Source organism: Rattus norvegicus, chromosome 1 (genome assembly GCF_036323735.1).
Source record: "Rattus norvegicus strain BN/NHsdMcwi chromosome 1, GRCr8, whole genome shotgun sequence".
Taxonomy (NCBI): domain Eukaryota; kingdom Metazoa; phylum Chordata; class Mammalia; order Rodentia; family Muridae; genus Rattus; species Rattus norvegicus.
Window position 1 is genome coordinate 175,585,739 of NC_086019.1, and position 16,464 is coordinate 175,602,202.

The 16,464-nt window shown below is 40.4% G+C and overlaps 1 protein-coding gene across 6 annotated transcripts in view; it reads left to right on the top strand.

Moving 5' to 3' along the window:
- The first annotated feature begins 1,019 nt into the window (after positions 1-1,019).
- The window catches only part of Usp47 (ubiquitin specific peptidase 47), an 83,147-nt gene continuing 67,702 nt past the window's right edge, over positions 1,020-16,464 (top strand). For 3 of the 6 annotated variants that reach the window (XM_006230044.5, XM_006230046.5, XM_006230045.4), the window contains exon 1: positions 1,315-1,454. In XM_006230044.5, the coding sequence (XP_006230106.1) occupies positions 1,416-1,454 (39 nt within the window). In that variant the 5' untranslated portion in view covers positions 1,315-1,415. 6 annotated transcript variants of the gene reach the window in all.

The window sequence follows — 16,464 nt, forward strand, 5'->3', positions numbered from 1 at the left end:
TTAAAGCCAAGTACAGAAATAACCTGAACACTGAATCAGATATTTTAATAAGTGTTTCACAAAGAACTAGCTTTTTAAAACTAATGAAACCTAGTCAATCATAGTGAGCTCACTAAATATTTTCAGTAGGGTTAATGGATTTTTTTTTATACCATTACTACTTAAAAACTCGTTTATTTTAACTGTCTTTGCTATAATTTTTAGATTTTTATAGATGTTTTACAGTGCCACAAACAGCAGAATTCTAATAAATCTTACATAACTGTATGGAGAGCTTTTCTTGGGTGTGGAGTGTACAATAGAAACAAGTTTGGAGAGCCGAGAGCACAGGTATAGGAGTTGGCACTGTGGATGCTGGGTTTGGTGCCATGGAATTAGCTCAGCAGGCTGTAAAAGGGCTACTTTGTCTTCATGAAGGACGCCTCGCTGGGTCTTCATAATGGAAGGGCTGCCATTAAGGAAAATGACTAATAGGAAATTTGTTTGGTATAACACATGGTGTTTACCGTCAGGGGAAGATTGAAATTCTCCAAAAACATTCAAAAAGACAGCACAGGTTGAAGCGCATTTCAGCTCTGCTCTCAGAGGCTCCCTCAGACTTGATCCTGTAGGAGGATGATAACAGGTTACCCAGAAGGGTGCAGGGGAGTTCCTCTCAGTGTAATGGCTCCTCTTTAAGGAGCTTCAGGGGCTGACTGATGGGCACCAAGGTTCCTAAGGAGAGTGGGGGTATAGGAGCTGAGTGATTGGCAGCCACGAAAACAGGACCGGAGCCTTGAGTGCGAAAGCCAGAAAGGTGATTTCTCTACAAGGTGCGCTGTTTACCAGTTAGAGGCCAAAGGTACCTGAAGAGGGGCAGCAGTGGCCGCGCTTAGTAAGAGGGAAGGTTCGGACTGTAGGGTGGAAAGCGGGGCTTTGAACTGGAACCCATCCGTGACGCAGGGGCCTGGTCCCTCCCTCTGCCGACAGAGGGAGCCGGAGGATGAGAGGACAGGATTCCCGGTAGTGAAAGGTGCTTACACCGTTCCTCGACCAGCATAGCGTTGCGTATTCCGGGGCAGAGCAAGAGGTGAGAAGATCCCGAGCTCGCCACGGCAGCACACGTTCCTCAGGCCAGGCGCCGGGCCGCGCGCCCACTGAGCTGAATTCTCGCGAGAGCGGCAGCCGCCATTTTTCCATTGATTGCCGCGGGCCGGGGGAGGGGCGGCGGCGGCGGCGGCAGCAGCAGCGGCGGCGCCCTGGGTCGGTGTCTGCGCGCTGGTGTCTAAGGCCTGAGCGGAGGCCTCCGCAGTTGCTGGAGCGCAGGCGGCTGGGAGGATGACTACCACTGCCATTCTTTCCTGAGACGCAGAGCCACCGCCACCTCCACCCGTCCTCCGCAGGCTGGGCGGAGACGAGCGGTCGGAGTCTGAGCGATGGTGCCCGGCGAGGAGAACCAACTGGTCCCGAAGGAGGTGAGGGGCCGGCGGGCCAGACTAGGCCCGAAGCCTGCGGTCCGCTTGGAGTCGTGCAGGCCCGAAGCGAGAGGCAGGCTAGGGCCGAGCGGGCGTGCGGCCGGGTAGACGGTGGGCGCGGCGGGCAGTTGGAGACCGCTGGCTCCCGGGGCCACGTAGCCGGGATAGACCCCTGGCTGCGAGGGGCGGACGCATCAAAGACTGGACCCGAGGAGTCGGGTCCTGCTCCCGGGGGTGGGGGGAGTATTGCGGAGAGAAAGTGGCCTTTGAAGTCCAGACTTCACACAGGTCCAGCCGAGAGAGTTAGAGATCATTTCAAAGAAAACATTCTGGAACAGTTGCCCGTGGGTAGGACGGGGTGACAGTGCTGCTTCTGGGGTTTGACAGTGTATAGCTTACAGGGCTTGTGAAATCTACACCTAAGTTGAGAACTGTGGGAGGGCAAACTTAACTGTTAAAGAGTTGGAGTTGTCGGTCCCCCCACCCCCACCCCCACCCCCAACTCCTGTTACTTCGTAGTACTATTGGCCAGCCTAAATGAGGCCTACCCAGGATCGTTGAAAAAGTAGTTAAGTGGGACTTGAACGGGAAGGTAGGAGATAGCCGAGTTGATTTTACCATATGGAGAGACGAAACGTTATTTTGTTTGGAATTTTGGTCTTTTGCTGGTGTTGCCAACTTGGGTGACTTAAATTCTTAAAAGCGAGTGACATAAGACTCCCGGACTTCTTGGCTTCCCTTGAACAGTCAGTAGTAGAAGATTAAAGGTAGAATCCTACACTGGCCAGTGGATTTCGACATATTAATAGTCTGTTGGCTTTATAAATATCTCCAGCATATTCAAACATGTATTTTTAACTGCTCATCGTCAGACTTAATGCTTTGGACTTTTATGTCTCATATACCTTAAATAGATGCCAGGTGTTAAGTTGATAAGTTAAGTAAGATCTTGATATTCATGCATGATCATTTCAGATTCCTAAATGTTTAGGGCCATATATATGTGTGTGTGTGTGTGTGTGTGTGTGTGTGTGTGTGTGTGTGTGTGTGTACACAATTCGTTGCTACACAGACAACCCCAGGCACAATGCAAAATGACTTTATTATTTTGTACCTGCATAGTTAAAATTTCTCATCTTTTGTTAAATGGACAGTAAGTTGATTTCTAGGGTTTTGTATTGCTGTTTTGAGGTAGGATCTTACTATGTGGGCTTTGAAGTCCAGACTTGACTGGCTTGGAACTTGTAGATAAGCTGGTCTGGAAATCTTAAGAGATTTGCCTGTCTCTGTCTCTGGGATTAAAAGTGTGTGCTATCAAACTCAGTAGGTTGTCTTTTTGTTTTTTAAGGCTGAATTGTGTGTCAGTATTTATCTGTCAGGCATCACTAACTCTCAGTACGGCAGATAAGCCTGAATTAAAGATCTTGCCTCTAGACGGATTTCAACAACTAAGGGTTGGGAGGTGGGAGAACATGAGTCCTCCTATGGTACAGTCAGGGGTTTTGCACTTTGTATTAATAACAAGGAAGGAAGTAATAGGTTTTAAGAGAAAGCTAACCTTCATTTCCTTTGGTGCTAAGAGACAAGATTAACCCTTAATTTCCAACAGTTAGAAAATAGAACAGTAAGTAGAACCCTGCATACGATTATATTAAGAGTTTGGTGTGTAGAAGTCCTGATAGAGAGAGACGTGCACATATCCTGCTTTGCAGGAGCTTACCTGCTGTCTTACAAACTGATATTGCAGTGCTCGGTTCACCTCCTGGACGAATGAACTCTCCCTTACTGAGAAGCGCTTCCTTATCAGATGAGCCTAACTCTTTTTTCCTTCTGGATTTTATGCTTTATTTCCTGTTCTTGGCTTTCAGTATTTTATCCACAGTTCCTGCTTCCTGGGACATGCACAAGTGCTGCTCTTGAAATGCAGACTTTTTCTTTAGCTAACCAGGTGGTGTTCTGTTCTGTTCTGTTTTGTTTTGTTTTGTTTTTGACAACCCTGCTCATTCTTCATTCTTGAGGTTGCTTCTACACTTCTACACTTGCTTCTGAATTACCAGGACTGTGTCCCAAAAGGAAGCTAGTGATCTCTTAAACTGAATACATGGGCTTTCTAAACCCTTCACTTCCTTTAGCTTGTTTGTAGCATTAGATAATTCAAAACAAGGCCCGTCTGCCCATTCATATGCCCAAAGCCTTTCTCTTGTGTTTTTAGTAATGAGTTTTATTTTCTTTGTTATTAAATAGTATTTTAATCATACAGTGCTAAATCTGAGGGGAAGTCATGGTGATCAGCTAGTAATTTAAACCACTTTACTTCTCACAGGGGTGAGAAGCACGGCTCTCAGGTTGAAAGTGACTTGTTTAAATAAGGACTCACAGGTGGGGGACTAGCACTTGAGCCCTCAGGTCTTTTTCATCCTCTTTAATTAAGTTCAGTTCATGTTACCTTGGAGCTCTAAGAATAGTTTCTATTTCTTCAGGTACTTGTGTTTAGTAAGTGAAAATAAAGTGCAGAATTTAAAGCTTCCCTGTGTCTATTCCAGTGGGCTAATTTAACAACCCTAGAAAACTTTGTTTTGCTTCAGAGAAGTTCTACCTTTATGGATGTGGCTTTTGATTCTATGTGTGAATTCATGCAGTAATTAAGGAAGATAAGATTATTTTGACCCTAAAACTCCAGGACAAATGTCCCTTAGAGAACTGCTGGAGGCGGATCTTAGTGTACAGATTGACAAACTGTAACCCAGCTCCCAGCCTGTTTTTGTTTGAGTTAGGAATGATTTTTAAATTGCTAGATTTAAAAAAATTAAAAGAAGAATAGCTTTCTGTGCCATGCACTTGAGCATGGTTGACATGTGAGTTTTATTATTAGGACAGTTTTCAGTGGTGGCAGCAGGGCTGAGTGACTGCTGTGCCGGCTGTGTGCACAGTACACTTGCTTCTGGCCACAAGCTTTCTCTTATCTTTTCCCATGGAGCAAGTTTTTAATGTCGACAAACAGGTTTCTCTCTAGCTTCCTTAATTTGCTGTCTCTCTTTCCTACTTACTTCACCTGTTCAAATCTTTCATACAGCCCATAAACCTTCTTTATTCTAAAGAATCTTGAGCATTTTAACCTAAGGAATTTCTCCTTAGAAGGTTTTAGCATAAGAATAGAGGTCACTTAGCAGTTCATAAACAGCATTTTGGAACGTCTATTGTGGTTCCCCACTACTGAACACATTTCATGATGTTCATTGGGAATTTCTTGACAGCAGAGGTGGCATTTCTCACTTTTGTTTTTCTATCAGATATATCTATATCTATCTATCGAGCGCTCTCTCTCTCTCTCTCTCTATATATATATATATATATATATATATATATATATATATAAAACAAGTCTAGGGAAGTGTTTTTGCTGGAGCATAGATTAGTAAATATTCATTTGTATGGTTGTAAGGATGGAAGGAGGCTTTGAATTCTAACTAGTTATCCTCTGCTTGGAGATTTTCCACAGCATAATTGGCAAGTTGCTTCCACATCCATGACTTATCCTGTTAACAGCATTTCTTCTTAGGAGAGCACTATTATTTTAAGTTTTTGCATTGAGATAAATCTAGATCTCCAGTGTCATCTTTTGATAGTTGTCAATGGTCAGCATTTCTGTTGGAGAGCTTTTCTCATGGCTAAAGATAGGGGAGAACAGAGCTCATCCTTTCTGTTCTGGAGTCTGCATTTCTCAGCTCCTCAGCTGCTTCTTGCTTGTTCATTTGGACATGTTCCAGCATTCCAGTACTCCTAAATTGTACCCCCAAAAAGAGCAAAAGGAGAGGACCGTGCTCACTGAGGAGAGCATCACTGTTTTACTCTGCCATGTGACTTGTAATTGTGGCATATTCATTTGATGTTGAGATTGCTTGCTTTTAGTACCTCGTTTTAATTATTGCCTGGTAGTTCTTTCTTTGTGTTTTCTTATAAGGGTTTGGGTCATAGCACTTATAAGTACTCTGCTGTGTAGGAGAAAGTGAGAATAGACACCTCGAGTGTCATCAAGTATGAACAGTAAGGAACATAATAATGTTTTGGTAGGTTTTTCTTTTCAAGACATGGCCTCTCTACGTTAGTCCTAGCTGACCTGGAGCTCCCTACATATATAGACCAGAATGCCCTTGAACTCACAGAGCTTCTCCTGCCTCTGTGTGCCATCACACCTGGCACTGATGTTTTTTAAATGACACTTTTAGCACATAGAGCATATAAATTTAGAAAAAGAAAAGAAAATTAAGTGGACATGTAAATTGCACACCTTGATTTTTTTCCCCCATGCTGTCTCTTCTCCTTGCATTTGGATATAGGTTTGGGCATCTAATAATGATAGTAATAACTGGTGTTTATTGAGATACCAGATACAGTCACATATGCTTTGTATGTTTTAACTCATGTGAGGGTAACAGCCTCACAACCGTGTAGGAGAGATCCTCAATGATTATTGGTTTCTTTGTTGTCTTATTTCTTGTAGAAGAAATCTTTTCATCTCTAGCTACTAAAGACTATATCAAATAAGCAGTCTTTTAATTTTATCTCTCTTTGGAATTGCTGCAGTGCCACATTGGTCATTTTTGTTTTGTTGATTGCAGAGCATTGATTCTTGCCTGTGTGAGGCTTCGCAGATAATACCCATCAGTATCTCAAACTGGAGTATTAAGAAAGGTCAGCCCGTTATGAAACTTAACACTTAATATAAAAAGGAAACTGAATGGGGACTGTATATGATTCCATTTCTGTGGAGAAAACAGTGGACGTGAGCGGAGTTGACATTTCTGTGTGTCTGGATGCTTAGGCTATTTGGCTGGAGTTCTGCAAGTTTGTTGTTTTGGGTAGTTGTTGATGTTGTACTGTAATGTCACATTTTATGATCTTGGTTTTTATTTCTTCTGCATTCCTGCTCTGTTTCTTTTGAGTAAGCACAGTTGTGCAGCTTTAACTCTTGGATGTGATTTACAAATTTGTAGGTGTCTCATTGACTCTCTACTTCTAATTCATCTATTTATTTGCTTAAGCCAGAACTTAGTTTTTATCTCTACTTGTCCTTTTTTTAAATAGTTCTTCATGTAGGAAGTGACTCTCGTACGGTTACCATTCTGTAGCTCTGCCTCTGTAATTATTTTATCACTCAAATGTCCTCCTAAGTGCTTGCTCTGCTTCCAGCTGACCCTAGCTATCCTCACTATAACTTAATAGAGTTACTTTCTAAGCAGATGAAAATATGACCTTAAGTGCTTAAAAGTTTCTGCATGCAACCTTTGATAGCAGATAATTATCTTCATATTTTAAAGTAGAATTTTAGTAGTACTCTGTAAATGTTTTAGTTGTAGAGACCCACCTTTGCCTCCCAAGTGATGACATTAAAAGTGTCCGTCACCACAACCAGGTTGAGTTCATATTTTTCAATTTTTTCCCCTAAATTACCAGTTTAGCAGATGGTCTTTAATGGGTAACAGGGGATGTGTTTGGCAGTTGGGGGGTGGAGGGGTCGGGCTCAGAAAAGAGCTGCTGACATCTAGTGGGTAGAAACCAGGTATGCTGCCAAAAGTCTTTCTAGGGCCAGAACAGCCCCCTTAATAAAAAATTTTTTGTAAATCTGGTGTGGAGCACATACCTTTAATCCCAGCACTCTGTGAGGAATAGTCAGATGGGATTTCTGTAAGTTGGTCTATGTAGAGGGTTCTAGGACAGTCACATGGAGAGACCCTGTCTCTGAACAACAACAACAAAACAAAAAAAAACAAAAAAAACAAAAATGTCTACCAAATTCCTGTAACTTTGTCAGTAGGGCCAGTATTGAGAAGCCATAGTTGTTATAAAAAATCTATTGTGTGAACACATTTCCTTTTACAGTCACACCTACCATTTTTGTCACTGTGAGAAGCTACCTGCTGCAGCTGAGATGTTCACGCTGTTCTAGCTTTTCTGTGACCTGGAGGCCAGCCTGATTACATAAATATCAAGTTCCAGGCTGGCTTTGGCCTGGAACAAACAAATTTTAGTAGAATTGAAAGAAAATCGTGGAAAAGAAAAAAAAAATGAGAACACCCCACCACCCCCATTACACATATATACACACTTAGTACAGGTTAGTAGAGCCAAGACCTGTATAGTTAAACTATAGAGAGAGAACAGAAGAAATGAAGGAAGGAAGAAAGAAGTTAAGTTACTGAAGGAAAGTTTCCAGGAGCTTGAGATAAACTGCAAAGTGAGCAGGACTGACCAGAACCTAGTGCAGTGCGGGCAAAATAGACAATGTAGTGAAGACCAATGGGAATTCGAAGGAGCCTCCAGGTATGGGGGAGGGGTGGCAAAAGCAAGGTGGGGCCCTTCAAAATAGAAGCTGTTGTAATCAGCAGCATCACAAGAGGAATGAATGCCTTCAAAATTTTTCTGGGTGACAATTCTCTGTCCAGCTAAACAGTCTCTAAAATAAAAGGGAAAATCTTAATTTTCTTTTTCTTTTAATATTGCTGGAATATGTATTATTTCCAAGTTACTCCCCTCCAATGTTTAAAAATTATGCCGTGTGTGTTCTGTGTGAAATGTCTCTCTTTGGAAATGTTGTTAGCTTTTTTTTCTTTTTCTCTACATACTTAGTTTCCTCTGAATTAATTTGATTGCTTGATTGGGTTTTGTCTTTGCTACAGTTGCCTTCCTTCGAAGGTCTTTGGGGGTCTGTGCAGAATGCAATCACTGTCAGTCCATGTTTATGTTTTCTCTGTATGGTGACATGTCTGGATAATTTCCTAACAAAGTCTCAATCTTAGTCTATTAGGCTGCTGCAGCAAATATAATAAGCTGGGTAGTTTGTAAAGGACAGAAATTTGCTTCTTAAAGTTTCAGAGGCAAAGAATTCCAAGATCAAGGTGTTTTCCTTGCTCAAAACTAGTGTCTCTTACTGTGTCTCATAGTGGATAAGAATAAGGAATGTCTCTGGGACATCTTTTATAAAGATATTTTCTCTTTAATGAGATCTGTGCCCCTATGAGCTAATAAACTTCCAAAGGCCTTATCTTCAAACACCATCATATTAGCTATTAGGGTTCAGGGTATAAATTGGTGTTATGTGAAAGTGTGGGTTGGGAAACCCTTAGACCTGTGAGTTGCAACCCCTATGGGGACTGCATGCCAGATATCCTGCATCTCAGATATTTATATTATGATTCATAACAGTAGCAAACTCATAGTTATGAAGGAGCAACAAAAGAATTTTATGGTTGAGGTCCCCACAGCATGAGGAACTGTATTAAAGAGTTGTAGCATAGGAAGGTGAGAACCCCTGCTTTAGACCATAGCATTTAGGAACACATCAGTTCCTTTTGTAACTGGTGAATGCACAGAAAATACTTTTCCCCCAAAGCTTATAGATAGGAAATAGGGAGGTCCTATGAATCTTATCATGGAGTATGAAGATAAGATTTCATTCAGTTTTCAGAATGGTGCATATATATATATATCTCCTTCATAAACCTGGTTATGCTTTTCAAAGATTGTTCTTTTATCATGAAGAGTTATGGAGAAGAGGAACCTGGGAATTCTAACTGCCTCTTAGATTGCTATCAGTTCTCCTGGGATATCTGAAATGGCCAGTTTCTGAGCCTCCTCTTTTTAAAAGTCTTTACGGAAGAATTGTGGAAAGAATACAAAGTTCATGTGTACCTTTTCTCTAGCTTGTGTTTCCATGACTGTAAAACAGTTCTCAAGTCCGAATCAACATTAGTATAAATGAGTTGCTGTGAAGTGGAGAAATCAGATTTTTATCAGACTTCCTTCCACTAATGTCTTTTTTTCTCTCTGAGATCAGCCTCAAATCCACAATGTGTTGTGTGTCTCTTTATTTGTGGCAACTCTTTAGGCTTTACTTACATTTTCACAACGTTAATCATTGAAGAATTCTGTCAGTTTATTTATCGATTAGCCTTCATTTGGCTTTATGAACAGCCAATGTTCATAACCACTGAACCATCTCCTTGGCCCCTTTGATGAATTTTTACTCATTAATTAACATCTGTTATGGATGTTCAGACAGCAGTCATCACTGCTGTTCTTTTAGTAACTCCCACTCTTCTTCTGTGAGGAGGACTTGCCCCTTTCCTGGCATAGTTCTCATCCATCAGTGTGGACCTGCAGCTATTTACTCTTTTACTCTTTTATTCTGACTCAGTACCATCACCTGTTTTGTTCCAGTTTGGGCTAAGGGGAGCTTTTTCTGTTTAGTGTTCTTACTCTACAAGCATTTCCTACAATGCTGCTTCTGTTTCTCCCCTCATTGCTCTCAAACACACAGGCACGCACGCACGCACGCACGCACGCACCCTAGACTTTGCTTCTGTTTTTCCCCCTAACACACACAGGCCCGCACACATGCACACCGACTCAGGCAAGGAGGAACGCACTGGATTTCACTTCTTGCTACAATGTAATAAGCATGTATTTGAGGTGCCTGGCTTGCTGCTTAAGCTGGCCAGCAACAGCTTCTCCTTGCCTGCTGTAGTCAGTACCACTTGCCTTACTTTCTAACTCCCTAAACTCCTGTTTCTGTTTCTTGTGGGTTTGTGCTCTATTTTTTTCTATGGTTTTACATATAAAGTTGGAGAAGCATGAAGTAACTGCACACATCCAATCTATACTCTTTAATTAGAAATTCCTAACTTCCTGTTTGGTCCACTGTACGAGGCCAGTTTTGTTTGATCCTGTTCCACTTCCTCACTTGCTGTTCCCAGATGCTCCTTGCATTTGTGTCATTCTGTGCCCAGTCCTCAGTTGGGAAGGTTTTTGTTGTTGTTGTTACCCAGTTTTAAGGAACTTTAAATGGGTGAAATTGGATATTTCATGAAAGTCAGTATTTTAAGTGTTTTTTTAGAACCGATTGGTTTTGTTTTAATTTTAATCTACTAATTTAGATTAATGATGTAACCTTTTCATGTTCTGTGTCTAGATTCTATAATTTGGGAGTAAAGACAGGATGGAAGAGAGGAGGTTCAAATATTTCCAAAGCTACATGGATGCTACATTAGAAAGATTTTATTGAAAATAGTTGCCAAACAAACAAAAGACAGTTTTAATATGGTAAATTACTTAAAAGAAACTAAAGTTTCAAAAAACATCTTCCACTTAAAAATTTCCTTGTTGTTAAAGATTTTCAGTCAGCAAGCTTAGCTATTATATACAGAGGCAGAATTCTTCTGTGAGGTTCATTACACAGAGTGTTTCTGGGTATTAGTAGTGTAAAATCTAGAGCAATTCTCGATTGTAGAAAACTTTTCACCAAAGTGATTGCAGTTGGGCAGTGTTGGCAAATTATTGATAAAAATGATGTGGTCATTCTAATCAAGGTTCTTTAAAATACTCCCTACCCCACCTGGCTGCTTGGTTTTCTATTGGTATAGTGTAGAAGGGATGGAAATCCTTCTCAGCCAGCAAGATGGACCTTTCTTTTTTTTTTTTTTTTTTAAGATTTATTTATTTATTATATATAAGTACACTGTAGCTGTCTTCAGATACACCAGAAGAGGGCATCAGATCTCTTTACAGATGGTTGTGAGCCACCATGTGGTTGCTGGGAATTGAACTCATGACCTCTGGAAGAGCAGTCGGGTGCTCTTAACCGCTGAGCCATCTCTCCAGCCCCAAGATGGACCTTTCTTGATTCTTCTGCCTCAACCTGATTGTGTATTCTAGTTCTGAAGTCCCAGCATTTTACCTTTTAAAGTTTGAAAGTTTGTGCCTTTATTGTAAATTGTCAATTGTGTCATCCTTTTGTCCTGAGATAGGGTAGAATCTCTAGTTCAAAAGTAAAATACCTTGAACAAGTTACCTAAACTTCTATAAGGACAAGAGTAGCAACCTGCTAGTGTGAGAAAGAGTTACTCCGTGAATAGTGTACTACAATTGCTACCTTGTGTTAACACCTCCCTCCTTACTCCTTGGAACAGCATCCTCTGATGTGCATTGTACAGTGTGTGTGTTGATTAGATTTAAAGGCAGAATTCTGATTACTACTCATTAATAAATATCTTTATATCCATGGTGCTAGTTTTTAGACTTGTCAAGATTCTCTTGTATGATCAACTAAGACTTATTTTTATTACTTCTTTATGAAACTGGAATGTGTAATCAAGTACAGAAAGTGAAAATTAAAAAAAAAAAGTTTTTAAAACTATGAAGTCCTGAGAAAATGTGATCTGATATATTTAAGTAGTTGTTAAGATAATTTACTTGATTTGTAGGTGTCTTAGTTACTTTTCTATTGTCATGACAAAACACCATGATCAAAACGACTTTTTAAAGGTATTTAATTTTGAGGTTCAGGGTTTGAAAGAGTAAGAGTCCATATTCATCATGGTAGCTAGAGCAGGAGCTGAGAACTTATATCTGATCTACAAGTAAGAAGCAGAGAGAGCTAGCTGGGAGTGGTTGGGGTTTGAAACCTCAAAGCCCATTCCCAGTGACATACCTCCAACAAGACTACACCTCCTAATCTTTTCCAAACAATTCCACCTACTAGAGACCAGGTCTTCAAATACATAAGCCTATTGGAGCCATTCTTATTTAAACAACCACATAGATTGCTCACTTGGTAAGGATTTGGTTGTGGAATGTTGTTGCTAGTAATAATCCATGCTGAGAACTTTCTATTGATGTTCTGATCTTCTCTGAGTCTTGACGTGGACAGGAGACACTGTCTCTCTCAGTAGTGCTGTTGATTGTGTTTTAGCTGTAAGACTACAGCCTTCAGTTGGGGAACTGTGCCTTCACCACTGCATGCAGTGTTTATTATATAGGAAAACTAAACAAAGGATGTTACGCCATGTAACTAAAAATGGCTATGGGATATAAATAAGAAAAGATTTTAAGAGCTTTTAGGAAAAATATTTTTAAAAACAATGAATCTGAAACCTTTGGTAAAATGATAGGCTTAACTTTAGGGAAACCATGAGTCTCCAGCACCCATTGCTGAAACAATATACCTGGCATAAACAGAAGGAAGAAACATTTATTTTGGCTTCTGGTTTTAATCCATGGTTGTCAGTCCCTGTTGACCTGTGGTGAGGAAGTGAGGAACAGAGCCATTAACCTCTCTACAGTGGAGAAGCAGAGATAGTGAGCAAGTGACTAAGGGACTAGATTAAGATATATTCTAGAGCAGCAGTTCTCAACCTGTGGGTTGTGGCCCTTTTGGGGGTTGAACAATCCTTTCACATGAAAAACTATATTAGAGGGTCACAGTGTTAGGAAGGTTGAGAACCACTGTTCTACTGTATGTCTCCAAGATGGCATGCTGGGACGAACCTATCATATCAGAACTTTGGAGATAGTAGCGTCAGGGTTAGAGGCTCATGGTCATCCTTGCTTACATAGAGAGTTTCAGGACATCCTGGACTATATTAGAGACCATGTCTCAAACAAAAATGTCTCCAGTCTTATTTCCTGGTTTCTTATACTTGCCAGTACTAAAAATCTATCCATGGATAAACCCATTGATGGGGTAGAGCCTCATGATCCAGTCATCTGATCAGTGCTGCCTTGGGGGCCAAGCCCTTCACTTAGGAGCCTTGGGGGGGGATAGTTCAGATCCAGAAAAGTAATAGTTTTGTTCATGACTTAAAAATTTTAAGCATAATCAAAACATTATAGTTTGACCTAGAAATTCCTTTGTTTCAAGTGATACACACACACACACACACACACACACACACATATAATTATTTTTTTCTTAATGAAGTTTTTTTTTGTTGCTTTTGATTTTGAGGCATTCATTCAGTTCAGATATGGAGCTTAACACCTGTCCAGATCGCAGAATTGGAAAGATAAGAAATGGCCTCATCCTAAATGCCAGTCTGGCCTAAAGGAGAGAATGATGTGATCAGACAAATGTGCACTCCAGAGATGCGGTGGGGCTATAAAAGGGAAGCAGCTGGCTTTTTCTGGGGGGTTTCTCCAAGAATATAACATTGGAGCTGGACCTCAGAGGATGGTGAGTGCACAAAAACAGAGCAGAGCTTTCAGTAATGGGAGCAACATTTAAAACAGAAAAGGCTGTAATACACTTTAGGAAGTGGCAGACCATTGCACTGTGTCTAGCCTTGAGCCAAATGAGTGTAGGTGCCTAGTTCTGGCAGTGGGAGTCCAAAAGTTCCAGAAGCTTTGTTTATCTAGAAATATTTTACATTTTATTGTACAGCCATCAAGGATCAAGGAATATCAGTTTGTTTTCTAGAAGTTCACAGAATGCCTTAATTTTTATACAATTTTAGTTGCTGGAACTCGCTTATAGAAAGTTTTTACTCAAATATTTTATGTCCTTCAACTTGTTAAAAATTTGCATATAAGTGAAATGAGAGGAATACTTACTGTTTTACCTGTTTCTTTTTTCATTTGAAATAAGATAATTGATACTTTTTGGTTTCTAGATGAAATGTTTTTCACAATAGTGCATTTTAGTGCATTTTCTACATGTGAGTTATTTGGCAGAGTGTCCTTTCAACAGTAAGTGATTGACATAGATGGTACACTTACATGTTGAATAGGCTGTCAAATAGGTCTCTCTTGCCTTTAGAAAATGCCACCAGTTGCAGTCTGGTGGTGGGGATGTATCTAGATCTGTTGTGAAATCCTCTATAGTTTCTCACCTATTGTAGTAAGGAAGTTTACAAGTGAGAAGTTAGTGTTCTAAAAATAGCTTGTGATTTTCAGTGAGAGCCACACACAGACCAGGATGGTTGGCTTTTCCTTAACCCTCTGCTGGGCATGCTTATGAGTGCTGTGCAACTGTTGTCTCCTGAGTGCTCTCCTCCAATCTCTTTGTGAGCCTTGAGATTAAAAGGGGCTCTATTACATAAGATAGGGAACTCAGGGCTGGAGAGGTGGGTCAGGAATTTGTTGAAGTTAGTACTTAGTTATTAGTCCCAGCACCATGATCCCAGAAATAAGACTTAGGCTCAAGGTATATTTACAAATACCTTGACTATATATATAGTATACACACACACACACACACATATATATGTATATAGTGTGTATATACACACACATACACACATATATATAGGCTCATCTTTAACTAGTTATAACTTAAAATATGCAGTTTATTCTACCTTACATTCTACCTCATGGCTACAAGGCTGGTTACCTGTGCTCAGGTACCATGTGTCTCACTAGTCACATCTTTTCAGGGAATCTCCCACCTGGCTCTATCCCAGGATTCGTTCTCTTTCTAGATGTCCCACCTCTATTTCCTGTCTAAGCCATAGGCTTTTTAATTGACAGGTGATGCATCCACACAACATATAAGATATTCTCTCTATAGAAGTTAGGAGCAGGTACTACTCTTTTAGAGGACTGGAGTTCTGTTCTCAGCACCCAAGTAGACCTTCAATTTCCTGTACCTCCAACTCCAAGAGATATGATATGACACCCTAATATAGAGTGCTCCTTACTAACGCTAGTATTTACTTCTTCCTGGAGAGTGAATTCAGTGTGGCATCAGCAGAATGATTACTGGACATGCCCCCAGGAATGTTTTAATTGGGGATGAATGAACTATTCCTAAGGATATCTCAGTGCTCTGAGTGAAGATAAGAATTTACTATTTAGGGAAACTTTGATTGCAGCTCCAGTTCCAGCTTGTATTAAGAAGTCAAGATTTTGTATGACTCTTCTAAAGTACAATGCACTGCCTTAATGAATACTAATAAGCTGACTACTAATAAGCCTGTTGTGTTTTATTAACATAACAATATTTAATGTTTTAATTTTTAGTTTATACCATATGGTGTAATTTCTCTGCATATTTTAGTAGTTTGTGGTAATGAAAAGGAATTGGTGAAAAAATTAGGTACCTATAGCCACCTCTCTAATACAAAAGACACCTGAGAAATATTAGTTTTGACATTTTAAATTCATATGTCTTGAAATATGTGCCAGTGTACTGTTTACCAATAATACGATACAGATATAATTTAAGAGCTCCAAAAAGAAAAAATAGACAGGACAGGGTGTGTTTCTGCAAGTATAGTCTGCTTTTAACAGTGTAAGGAGGGCAGTAGTTGACTGTCACAGTCCTTTGTGTTCTAGGTGAAGAAAGGTATCACTTGAAGAACTTGAGTAGGCATCAGGTGTCTGAGGTGTATTTTATGTAGAGTACAATCTATTCTGTGAAGACAGCTTTATACAGTTGTACAACCACCACCAAGTCAAATATAGGATGGTCCTGCCTCCTTAGAAAAATTCTCTCCTATTTTAGCCTCCTTTCCCAGCCAGATCATAGCTAGCTGCCACCAGTCCAGTTGCTGTCCTTCTGTTTTGCTGTTTTGCTTATATATCATTTTAGTGGAACCACACAATGTATGACAATTTGGAGGTTGATCTATGTTGTTGCTTTTATTAGCCGTCTTTTTGTTGTTGCTGTTGCCGAATGCTCTAATTTGTTTAAATATTTACTAGCTATGGACATTTGGTTTTTCTCTGCGTAGTTGGGGCTACTTTTTTTGAGACAGGGTCTCGTGCTGTATCTTTCCCTGACCGGGAATTTACTATGTAGATCAGGCTGGCACAGAGATTAGTTTGCCTCTGCCTCCTAAATGCTGGGATTACAGGTGTGTACCACCATGCCAGGCTGTTGCTACAGTTTTGATGATTCTGAATAAAACAGCCACATTGTGATCTAGGGGGAGAGGAAATGAGATTGACTAGGACATGCTTTTTGTATGGAAAGTATCTGTTTAACTTTGTAAGAAACTGCCAAACCCACCTGAAATGCAAGTGCCATGTTGCTTTCTAGTCAGGGAAGTGTGAGAGCCGCAGGTGTTCAGCATGCTTGTTGCTACTTGGCAGTATCAGAGCCTTGTCTGCTGCTTGTTAAGTCCATATTTTAACTCAGTGTAAAGTAGTGCCTCTGATTTTGACTTTATCTCTCTGATGATTAATGGCACAGTGCAACTTTGTGTGAGGTTGATTTGGTTTCCTAGTAAACCTAATC